Source organism: Pseudopipra pipra, chromosome 11, assembly GCF_036250125.1.
Source record: "Pseudopipra pipra isolate bDixPip1 chromosome 11, bDixPip1.hap1, whole genome shotgun sequence".
Lineage (NCBI taxonomy): Eukaryota > Metazoa > Chordata > Aves > Passeriformes > Pipridae > Pseudopipra > Pseudopipra pipra.
In genome coordinates, this window is record NC_087559.1 from 15,046,502 (window position 1) to 15,058,933 (window position 12,432).

The following is a 12,432-nucleotide window of genomic DNA, read 5'->3' on the forward strand; positions in this document are numbered from 1 at the left end:
TCTCAAAGTCTGGAAACCTCCCAGAAGTGTTGCATCCTAACCCTTGCCATAGACACACTGGTGGGTCCAGGTAGCCTGCAGCACCTGTGTTGCCCCTCTGCTTTCTGTCTATGCAGCCTCCCCTCCTCACCTTCAGGTTATCGGGCAGTTCGGTACGCCCAGCATACCCCGGGTTCATTGTGATGAAGACGGCACAGGATGGCACCAGTGGGATCTCTGTGCCCTCAAATATGAAGGACTCCACCTGGAAAATTACAAATATGATTGTCCTCAAAGAACAGAGCCTGACCTACAAATTAAATAACGTAGCAGCATCTTCCATGAAAAGAACAATGGCTTTTAGTAGTTAAATTATCAAGCGCATACACACACAGCTGCCCACAACTGTAGTGACTCAATCTGGTCCCACTGCAGGAATCCAGTATTACCAGCAATATTTTCCCCTGCATAAGAAACTGGGATCATGGAAGATTTACTGATAGGATAAATTTTTTTTTTTTGACTCTTGAACAGACTCCTATCTCTCCAGCTGTAAACAAACATCTTTCCATTTATTTCGCGTTAGAGATCAGACCTGAATTAATTCATGGCAAAAAGGGCAAAGAGAAACCTAAATCCTTTTTAAAGCTGTGTAGGTAGTAATTTCAGATGGGGGATAAAGTAGTGCAGAAGAATTTACGGAGAGCAAGTTTCTAATTCCAAGCCAAAGTCAAGGAGATTCAGGTCTTAACCCTTCTGAGCCTCCAGAGAACAAAGCTGGTTGCTAGACTGGCTGACAGCTGAGTCTCCATTAAAGCCAACAATTCACTTTCCAATGCAACTCTGTGTGTACATGAATGTGCATTTTTCTGCACATACTGGGTTTTGTGAATCCACCAAAGCTTGGATAACACATTTAGACAAATTGGGTGCTGAGCAACTCATGGCAGAACACTGGCTGCCTTTATCACAGCTCTGATTTTTATCAGCTCAGTGGATCTGCATCAGAGTGTCTCCCACACCAAAGTCTGCTGGCACTGCAGCTCAAGCTGAGATTTACTTCAGCCTGTGAGAGTGTGGGCAACTGTGGCAGCACACACTTGGGTTAAAAACCTCGCCCCCCAGCATGCTGGCTGTGTAATGGTCTGATACGATGCACCACGGCCAGGACATTGTTCAAACCTCTCCAAGCTTAAGGATGTCTGTCCAAGTCACCCCTGAGCACTGAAGTGAAGCAGTCCCCCATGAAGGTTTGCAGGGACAAGGACTTGCCTGAACTAGCTCAAGTGGAGATTATTTTGTCTGCCTTTGTATCCACATGTTCCTTACATACCCTCTGCTGTTGTGCTTTCTGGATGGTTGTGATCTGCTGGGCCACCACAGAGAGCACCTCGATATCGATGCGGTTGAACTCATCAAAGCAAGCCCACGCGCCAGAGCTGGGCAGGGAAGGAAAGATGGAGGGAGTCAGGAACACCCCACAGGAGCAAACTTGCAGTCAAAAGTTCATCTAGATCTAGAAATTACAAATCCACATGCTGGGTAGGTAAAACAGGGACTAGAAGTGAACCCCAAAGGCCCCTTATGTCCCATGGCAGGCAGTGACACAGCCACAGTGCCCTGGGACGGTGGAAGGGGCTGTAGCCCCTCACCCTGACGTTGCATCCCAGGCCATGTGATGAGTGACCGTGGCAATAACTGATCCTATAGCCTGGGACAAATTCTGCATGTTATAGATTTGAGCTTTAAAGAGGTGTCATGTTGAATTCCTGGTTTGTACCTGAGTTGTAAATGTAGCAGATACAATTTAGACAACTCTTAAGTCCATTTTTTAGAATTTGGAAGACTATGTATAAAGCTGGAAGCATGCCTATGAGGAAGGTGATCTTCCCACAAGGCATGGCTTAAGAAAGAAGTTAAATAACTTACAAAGAAAACATCTGAGACAAGAATATCGCTTTTGTTGGAGTAACTAATTCAGATTCACCAGTGTGCAACAGACTAATTGGACCAGCTCTGTTTGAAACATAGAGAAGAGAGAAGCCTCTCTGAGAGGATCCCTCAGGGCTTAGAGCAGGTCTCTCTTGGCTGCTCAATTTTGAATATTCTCAGCAGATTCTCTTCTTCTTAAGATTAAGCAGCTTGTGGGCTGAATCTCAGTTCAACAAGTATGATATTAAAATAAAGGCCAAAGCTGCAAACATTTGCACAGGTGGATTAGTGCACTGTGGATTAGTGCAAAGCATTTTAATTTTGCCTTAAATGAACAGGATCTCCTTTTATCTTTTTTTTTTTTTTTTTCTTTAATTGGATCCAGTGTCCCTCCTTTCTGGCTGGAATTTTGTAACCTTGATTATTCTGGAACTCATTAACCCCCTTACTAGGGCTTTGCTTGTTCTTTTGGGCTGCTGTGAAAAATACCCACCAATTCCCAGTGGCCAGCATTCCTGGATCCTGCCTACTCCTCAATAATGACATGCAGCATTTCATTGTACCTGGCTAATCCCTTAAAAAACTTTCCCATTGCCATAAAGTCGAGTTGGTCTGAGCAGTTGAACACTACAGTTTGGATTGCTAGTGCTTTGCCCAGGTCTTTCGTTGTTTCTGTTTTGCCTGTTCCTGCTGGTCCTGCAGGTGCTCCTCCAAATTTCAGGTGCAAAGCTCCTGTAAGTGTCAGATAACACCTACGACAAAGAAGAGACCACATGATGAAAAAAAGCATTTGTACTACTGATTTCAGTAAGGGAGACATGATCTGTCCAGCTGGAGACAAGGAGGAATCCATCATTCATTATTCTGCAAAACTGCTTTGATATGCAGCATTCTGCAAAGGAGTTAGCTATGTGGCCTTGATTAGTATTCACAGGGGCCTGCATGGATAAATCCTTCTGCCACTGGCTACAAATTCACTCTCCAGAAAAAGGACAGTTACTAAAAGGTAAAACTATTATTTCTGCTGCATATCCTAGAGTACTAGATGCTATCTGCTGGCTTCTAGAAGAGCTCCTTAGCTATCAGTTGGGCATTTTATATGAGTCAAAGCACTACATTAAGAATTAGGAGAGTGGAAGCAATCAGCCTGAGCGCTGATCACCAGGAATACAGTAGTTACCAATGCCAGGATGTTCCTATGCCCTCATCTCAAGTAGTACTTTACTGTACAAATGGTTTCTATTTACACACAGTAAGCAGTAGGACCCACTTGGTCAGATCCTTGGTTTAATTCTGTTCGTCCAGAAGAAAAAAAAACAGAAAAGAGAAAAAAAATACACATTACCCAGAAAACAATCTCCTTACCTGTCAGTGAGGGGTGTGATAACCAGACGTCCAGTGTTCCCCAGATACTCATAGCCATAGATAAATTCAGCATTGACTGCTCTGATGTACAGGTCCTCCCTTGTCCAGTAGTACCTAATGATGAGTGAGTATGACAGCAGAAAGATAAACAGTGGCTGGCAGACAGAACAGCAGCTCACGAGACCACAGCCTGCAGGTATGGAGACCTGCACTTCAAGGGATTTCCCTCTTGAGAGAAGAAGGAATAAGGTAACACAACAGGGTGGACAGGAGTTCTCACAGGACCTGAGATCAAGCATTGCACTCCTTGGGCAGGAGGATGTCTTTTCACAATGAAACATCATGGTATGGGTTAGTCTATACTGCCAAAGTGGATGTCATGAAAACCAGGTCTATCTCAGATGCCTTAGAACTAGCATCCTTAACAGACTTTAATCCCACTCCTCATGTTACAGGTAACTCAGGACTACTGCTTACAGATGGTGCAAACTTCTGTTTCTATTTGTCATGGACACAGCTGGCCAGGGAGGCCAGGTGAGGTTCAACAGCAATGCTCTCTAACCTGAGCTGGGAGATCCACTCGAAATCATTCATGCTCGTTACATTCTCCTCAATCAGCTTTGCTGCAACATCCTTGGCGTGGACCTCAATCACAATAAGAGCTGACAACACTGCTCGCTGCATCCTGGACAGTTTTCCACGGACCAGGGCAACCAAATCACCCAGCTGGGAGAGGAAAAAAAAGTACTCTGAAGCAATCCATTCAAAAAGCCAGGCTGCACTAACACAATGCATGCTAAAACTCAGATCATAGGCTGTGTCAGGGCCACTTCTGCCTTTTCTCTTGTCAGAGATACAAATGATTGCTCAGAACGCAGATCCTACTCAGGGCTGGCTCAGACCTGACTTTTGCCTACACCATTACCATATTCAGGTGAAAAGAAAGCGTTAGATCCACGATGAGGCCCAGAGCTAATAACTCCCAGGTATTAGGTGTGGTTGGATGCATGGAACAGATACAAAAGATGCAGTTTCATCTTGCACTGTCCATCACTTCCATTCTCCTTTACCTTCAACTTCTTGGGTGAAAGTTACCTTTCACCTTGTTATTGTCTTCAGGTCATGATCATATTATCAGTCCTGTACATTATTTGAGGTTTATGATGACAAATATCCTAATGATTAAGAAGACAAGAATCTGTTTTTTCACCTGTTTTGAACTGTGCTATGCAAAATTGTGTCTCTCTTTCCCCCACAGTATGGTTCTGATTGTATTTATAACTTATCAAAGGTCTGATGATTCAAAAGTCACCATCTGGCAAAATCTCACCCTTTCATTCATTTTCATACCTGAGTACTCAGCTGTGGGTAAAGCCTGTCGGACAAATCTCCAGCTTCCAAGGCTTCAGACACTTCCTTTGTCCAGAAAATCTGGCAGCCAGCAATGACCACTTGGCCAGGCCATTGCAAGACCCATGCAGTACGTGGAGTCTTAAAATAGAAAAAAATAGGGAAAAAAGGGTGGAAAATGGTGGTAAGACAATGACTGATTGATAGATTGATTGATTTCTATGTTCCCTTGCTGCTTGAGATGCATGATTAACAAATAAGAACTGAGTTCTTGTGTAAGAGCCTTTTCTTTTTTCCCCTCCTGTTGCTGTCAAAAAATCTTCAGGCACTGGGTACAGCAGGTACCTTCTCTCCACTGTGCCATCTGCAGTAACCTGTTACAAGTAGCCCAGAGCAGGGCAAGAGCAGGAACTTGTAAGACCGAAAAGAATGTTTCCCCTCCTCTGGCCTATTCCAACTTTCCTACTTTCAAATTTTCAGTCTGAACAACAGAAATATCTGAGGCCTTTTTGGTTTTCAACCTTTCTCGATGCTTAGACCTAACCAATTAGAAATTTAGACTTTATACCAGCAAAGCTTTTACACAGAAACCAGAGCCAAGATGCACTGATGGAAACCAACAACTGCCTTTGTTACTTTTACCAGCCCCTAACACACTGTGTGAGACATGAGAGCTGAAAGAGAAGATCCTTATAAAGAGGAAGCCATCTGGAGAGACAAACAGATATGGATTCATACAGGGTTGTTTTTATGGTAATAGGAAGCATTTTATGGCTGTGAGGGAGTGTGCAGGATTTGCACTCTTCTGGACCATGAGCTTCTTGCTCAGCTGCACATTCTGCACTTGACCAACACATAACTGGATTAAAGGCTGTATTTTGAAAGTAGAATAGAAGAGAATATTCTAGTAGAATATTCCAAGTTCCTCAGCCCCATCACTGGTGACCTCTGTGGCAAGCGTGGAAACAAGACATCAGAGACCTGGTGGTCTGTGATAAAACTCTTACCTCTGGATAGACACCAATTGATTTTTCTATGTTGTCCCGTACACTGGCCTTCATAGATTTTTCTACTTCCAGCAGCCAGTCTTCCACATTTTCAGAGGGATGGATGGGAGTAAACAGCTTCACCTCTTCTCCATCAGCAGAGTACATGTGCGTGATCTGTAGGTCCTCCTGGAACTTCAGCTAATGGAAGAAGCACGACATGAGATGTGAGCGGAGGATTTCTGTTCTATCCCTGCCTTCCTGCCCCTGGGGGACAGCCAGCCTGTACCAGTGTTTTCTCATTATAAACCTGGTGCCAAACTTGGTTGTCAGTGGGGATAAAAAAGCGTGCGACAGACGCGCAAAATGACCTCTCCAAATAATGGAAGATGACTGTATGAAAACAAGAGATTCACATCGCTGGTTTAACTTGAGTGAAGCAAATCAAATTATAGGTAGGATGAACATTTCTCATTGCCTGTCTAGGATTCAAACCCTTGACTCCTGTTCAATTCTGTAGATTCAAATCATTTCCCTTGAGGTCACAGTGCCTGGTTTTAAGACTAAAACTTTAACAGCTTCTCCGGTGCCCCAGCATATCACTGAAAGTCCCCTTATTTATTCCAATGGCTTTGCACCAGGTTTCCAGTTCAATTTCCTTTCTATTTTTCCAAACTAATGACTAGGAGATTGGTTTTACTGTCTGAGTATTGTGGTGGTGCGAGCTGTGACTAGCTATGGAGTCTGAAGTCTATTAGGAATAACAAAGAGGAAAAATAGCCAGGTTAACTCCAGCTCCTAAGTAGGGGTGAAGGCAGAAACTAAATTCAGTTCAGGCTTGTTCACTCCTTGTCCCTTCTGAGGCTGTCAGCAAGAGTGGGATTCCATCCTAACAAGATGCCTGAAAGTAGACAGCTAAGTCAGAGCTATTTCTCTTGGCCTCATGGTGGGATGGACAGACATCTCCAAAGGGAGTGCCCTCTCTTCCTGAGATGGATATCTAAGTGGATTTCTCCAAGTTGCCCTTGGCAGATGCCTATTTACCCCCATTTTCTGAAGGACAACCAAGGATGCCCAGTTCACAGGCAGAAGTCTGGCTTTGAAATGTCTAAAGTGAGGTTGATTGAATCCCATTCCAGGACAGGCAGCTCCTGGCAGTGCCTATGTACAGTTACAGGTTCCCAGGAGACACATCTCCAAACAGCAGAATGTGAACACTGCTCCAGACCTCAGAACACCTCCAAGTTCCCGTGACATCAGCACTCCAAAGGTGGGCCAAGCCACTGGCATGCTTGGTTTGCCTACCTGTGCAATGTTCTCGAAGCATTTGTGGAGGTGAGGTTGTACAGCAGTGGGGTCTTTTGTCTGAGACAGTATTTCCAGCAGCTCATCATCCGAAAGGAAGTAGAACCTACAAACACAGAGACAGGCATGACGAGAGGCTCTCTTTACTGCAGCATCAGGGGCTAAGTCCTGGCAAGCTGGGGAACAAGCCTTTTGCTAAAGACACTGTTTCTGACTGCTCGCTGGTCTCCTGGTATTTGTTTAGGAGATGAGCAGCCACAGTCCAGACATCTCCCTTCCTGTAGAGACAGACTTCTCCCTCTACATAAGTCAGTTATTCTCAAGCAAAGAGGATTTAAACAAGTATCAAAGAGGATTTAAACAAGTATCAAAGAGTAGAAGTATTCCTTCAGGAATAAGAGACAAAGTTACCCAGAGGTGTTCATTTTACTCCCCCTTTTCTACACAAATCATGAGGGACAGATATGCAGCGGTGCTACCAGACTGCCCTTAACTCACCACATTTCTGTGTGCCTGTTTTCTCCCCATCAGATGGCAGCATTGAAAGGCACAGCCCTGCTTATGTTTTGCAGCCTCATGAATATATCCTAAGCTTAGATGGCTTTGCTTTTTCTTGGCAGAGTGGAGTGAGCCTCTCCTTTCATATTTTCTGAACCAGGGAGCACAATCCAGCCCACTGAAATTTGGGGTTACCTGGGAAAAGCAGCTCTCTTCGTCTCCAGATATTCACTCAGCCCTTTCTGCACGAGTTCGAGTAGTTTGTTAGCATTTTGCAGCTTCTCTAGTAGCACTGGATCAGGGCACAAAGAAATCACCTATAACAGAATGGAGAACAGAGGAAGCATCAGTATTCTAAGCATGTGGGAGATAAGGCAGTGGAGATAATTGGGTTGCCCACTGATGTTACTGATAGGATTTAAATGACTCACGAACAGGAACACTTTCACAGGGGTCTGGAGAGGTGTAAGCTTTGTGGGTAAGGAGGGGAAACAGCTCTTGTGGATGTGACAAGCACATTTCTGGGTTCCCCTAAATACCAACACTTGTAATAGGGAACACAAGTGGTGATGGAGTCCTGGGAAGTGGAGACTGGAGAACAGAAGAGAGCAGAGCACTGCTACCAGGACACAAAAACAATGGCTCTAAAAACCTCACAGAGTCAGTCTTGGGGAGGAATTGAGGGAGTTACCTTATGGCTTACAACCATAGCAGGGCTGGTTACAGGAGTCATAGGAGGCAGGGGGGCTGTGTGTTGAGGAGGAGCAATCTGATGGGGTGCAGAGTTTGGTGCAAGGCATTACAGAGAATGACTCTGTCCATTCTTACACCAGAACAAAAGGTCAAGTTCAAAGAGAAGAAACCCAGCACAATGCCCCGGGCAAGGCTGCACAGTTAATACAGCACTGCTCATGTCCACTCCATTACAAAAACAACGACTCAAAGACACAGTCCTTCTGAGAGCACAGCTCCAAGGAGTTTGGGAGACCTGCACTGGCCTTCATCAAGGCACATACCTCAGGGTTTTCATTAGCATTCTTCATGATCTTCCTCCAATCCTTATCCACAGTCTGGTAGCGCTTGCTTTCCACTGGGAGCTGTCTTTTGATGTCCTCTGAGCTAAAGATTGGCTCCAAGTAGAGCCAAGAGCGCTGACAGTTCAGCCATTCCTCTAGGACATCCTAGTGGGAAGCAAGAAGAGCACATCAGAACCCCATGCTATAAACCTGTTCAACAAAACGATTCAAACTGTGTACCAGAATGAGCTTAAAAAAACAAGCAAGAAAAAAAAGAAAAAAGAGGTGATGCTGCATTAGACCTTCCACAATTCTAAAATCTACCTGCAAGGTCAGGAGTTGGAATTTCCCTACCAAATAATTAACAACTTCCTAGCAATCCCCACTGATAACAGTTCTCAGCAGGCATTAGAATTAATACCCACTACTTTATTGGGGATAGTTTAGAAATATGTGTAAGCCAATACTAAAGTTCAAAGGGACTCTGCAGTGCCAGGTCAAATTTCTGTGACTGGTATTTCTGGTTTTTTTACAGAAGCTGGTACAATGTGAGCACAGAGTAAAATGGGAATTTTATTCTGTGGAAAGAGATTTTTTTGGTGGAAGAAGAATGACAAATAAAAGATGCCAGACTGCAATTCTGTCATATCCTCTCTCCTGCCTGGGGTACCTCAGCCCCAGCCTTGCCTACAGAATAATCCATCACAAGATCTTCAAACAACTCTCTGAATTAAGAGAATGAATGAAAAGCTAAATATTTAAGTTAAACACCAGGCAGGAAACCCTGTTCGTCAGGCATTCAAAGGAGCAAGAGAATTAGGTTTGAAGAACATCCTCCTCGTCCATTTGCAGGAGATTGGACAGCCTGGGGAACTTGCCCAACATTGCAAAGCAACTGAAAAGTGTTTGACTCCTTTTCAGACTGCCTTAGACACATGGTGCTATCTACAGTCCACCTGACCTAGCAAGAGCTGGAGTTTTCCAGGACTACAGACAACAATGTTTGCCATACTCCATCAGCTAACCCTGGCAAGCCCCTTCCCAGAGGTGGATTTATGGGCCTTTAGTGACACAATCAAAAGAAGGGGTAGGAAAGGCAGCGTGAAAACCTGTACACCATCACTGCCAAAACCACACATTAAGTAACTGAATTTCCCCATGTCACCTACTGCCATGGGGCTTGGAGCAGCATGTATCCTCATGAGCACTGCAGCAGTGGCCCAGGCACACACAGATGGTAAGCACCAATCGACAGAATAAGGTAGATATGAAAAACAGACAGCAATACAGCTGTGCATCAAACACCAACATTTACACAGAGTTCTCCAGCCAGACACTTGTACTGGAACTTTTCTCCTGCACCAATGCTATTTTGCTGTCAGAGTCCTGCTGGGTGCTGCTGGTTTGAGGAACACACGCTGGCACAGTCTGCCAGATGCTGCTTAAAAGTAGTCTTTCATGTGCTTTCCTACACTGAGATGTGAATGATAGCATGGATTTCACAGAGTTTGTAAGAATCTGTGAGGTCCATTAGTATAGTATGATTAGAGACACCAGTAAGACTGTTTACAGCAATGGGAGAGTTCTGGCCCCACCAAAACATATTGCAATAGGCAGCAAAAGAGCTGCATTATTTTACTAGAGTCAGAGGGCTTTCAAAGGCCCTATTCCTCCCTAAAGACTGATACTCTCTCAATAGCTGTCCTTCCAGCTCCCTAGCAGCAACTGCACAGTGTCCATGTCCCAGCATGGCAGCAGAGCCCAGCTGCCTGCCTTCACCACATGTGTGTGGGTAAGAAACCAATACCTGTGTCATCTTCAGCTTAGTTTCCCATTCATTCATCCTTTCCTCAAAAGGCTTCTTGAAGGGTGAGAAGGACATGCTCTGAACCAGGACAATATGATCATCCAGGAGCTGAGAAATGTCATCGGTGCTTTTCAGAATATAGGTTTTTGTTTCTTTGTAAAGCATCACACCAAACACAACTGATTTCCATTCACTCTCTATCTTGTTGAGTGACTGAAACAGAGGGACAAAGAATTTAATTTTCAGATACAACCTGCAATGGTTATCCCAGCTTCCACAACTCTCTTAATGCCCTTCTCTAGGAAATGAGAGATTTTCACTCCTGGATTCCACTAGAAACTGCAACTGTGTATTTAATGCATGATACACTCAGCAACAGCACATTTCCTCTGCTTTTCCCATAGATTCAACACCTCAACACCTGTGCTGAAAGGAACACCTTGAGGGAAAAAAATGGCAATTTCACCTTCAGGCCCATTTATGCTATGAGCTGCACAGAGGCTGCCAGCAAAGGGCCTGTTAAAGACTACAGTTAATGATGGCTTTGTCAAAGGGGGAAATATCCATTAGGAACTCACCTGAGATTTCAGGGAACAAGAGCTGCCACAAGGTCATGACTTTTAATCAAGACCATCTTAGATCGTATATGAACTGGTGAACTGATAGACTTTCAGACTATTTAACTTGTGAATCTCCAGAGCCAGCAAGTTTTTCCTGCACTGGTTTACTGGTTTAAAGGATTAGCCATCTCTGTTTCCAGTCCTAGCTAATCCCCTTGACATAACATTTGAATGGCAGAATGCAGACAGTCAATTTATTTTAACATAACCAGTCACTAATCCCAAAGTGAGGAGTGAGACCTGAGCAGTGGATCAGCATAACCATCAGGCAGTGCTGTTATGCTACAACTGAAATTCTACACAAGGTGGAATATGTTTGTCTAGTGTGTGAACTCAGTTGTGTGGCCATTGCTTCCCTCTGTAAGGGCAGCAGCCTTTTCACTTGTGCTGCAGAATGTGTCTCTGGGACAACAGGAACACCACCCAAGACAACAACTGCCTGCCCAGCAGAAGCATATTTGAGAAGCAACCAAAGATACAGCAAGTCCTCTCTGCTCACATTTTCGATGGCATATTCCTTGCTGGCTGTCTCGGCCACTTTGAGAATGTTCTCAATGTGGTCCGGCAGGTTCAGCTCCAAGCAGCGACCAAGAGTCAGAGTGGGTTCCAGCTTGACATCGGGGCTAATTTTGTTCGACAGCATCTCCCAGTGCCGCTCTCTCATACCAGGATTGCGCAGCCCTTGAATTAAGGGGACGTATTGTTTGAATTCTTCAATCTTGTCTCGAAAGCTCATTGCGACACCCTGGCAGTCTTGCAGGGGGGAAAAGAGAACAACATCAGCAAAGTCTTGCAGGGGGAAAAAGAGAACAACATCAGCAAAAACACTGGGTGAGGAAGTTGCCTTAAGGAATTTCTAGAAGTTGTCTAAAGCCTGATGTGCATGTAGTCACATGGTATGGGGTAGATAAGCAGCAGGAGAGAGCACTGGAAAATGCAGGTCGAAGTAATGAGGATATGAAGGATCTCTCTATATGGCCACTAAGGCAGGATTCAAGAAGCAGATCTGCCTATCAGCCAAAAGCCATGCTAAGCAGAAGTGTGACTTAGGCTTGAGCTCACCAGAGGACAAGAAGTAAACAAATTAACTCCTTGATATGGGCTCAATCCTGATGAAGCCTCATCTGCCAGAAGGTATTTTAGAAGCTTTGATCATCATTCCAAGACATTTACTTCTTAACAAGGCTACATTGTAAGTTATCTCACACCCCAGCTCAGTCCATCCTCCATAGAAGATGGACACTATATCTAGGAGCTAGAGGCAGGCTGGGATCCCAGCCAGCTCTGGAAATGGGAAGCATGCAGGAGAGACCCTGCCAGCCTATAGCCATGCTAGGGACAAATGTACTTCTGCCTCATAGGAAGGAAAAAGTGAAGGAATAGGCTTTTCTCTTGGGGGGCATCCTGGAAACCCCTGTCTCCTCAGTGTTCATATCCTGCCCTTTTTCCAGCTCATGCTACTGTGAGTAAAGCAATGGGTAGGCAAAGCACACGGGACTTGCTTCCCTTTCAAAATGTGGCTACAGCGTGTGCCTCCTTTGACTGAACCCTGAGTGGCTGCGCTGCACACTCAC

General features: G+C 44.7%; 1 protein-coding gene across 5 annotated transcripts in view; it reads right to left on the reverse strand.

The window, feature by feature from the left end:
• The window catches only part of DNAH1 (dynein axonemal heavy chain 1), a 73,983-nt gene that overhangs the window by 36,101 nt on the left and 25,450 nt on the right, over positions 1–12,432 (reverse strand). For all 5 annotated transcript variants that reach the window (XM_064667768.1, XM_064667767.1, XM_064667766.1 and 2 more), the window contains 12 exons: positions 11,358–11,611; positions 10,239–10,451; positions 8,432–8,596; positions 7,611–7,732; positions 6,918–7,023; positions 5,634–5,813; positions 4,627–4,767; positions 3,839–4,002; positions 3,277–3,390; positions 2,475–2,663; positions 1,313–1,418; positions 131–244 (listed from right to left, as the gene is read on the reverse strand). In XM_064667768.1, the coding sequence (XP_064523838.1) occupies positions 131–244; positions 1,313–1,418; positions 2,475–2,663; positions 3,277–3,390; positions 3,839–4,002; positions 4,627–4,767; positions 5,634–5,813; positions 6,918–7,023; positions 7,611–7,732; positions 8,432–8,596; positions 10,239–10,451; positions 11,358–11,611 (1,868 nt within the window). The remainder of the gene's footprint in view (positions 1–130; positions 245–1,312; positions 1,419–2,474; positions 2,664–3,276; positions 3,391–3,838; positions 4,003–4,626; positions 4,768–5,633; positions 5,814–6,917; positions 7,024–7,610; positions 7,733–8,431; positions 8,597–10,238; positions 10,452–11,357; positions 11,612–12,432) is intronic.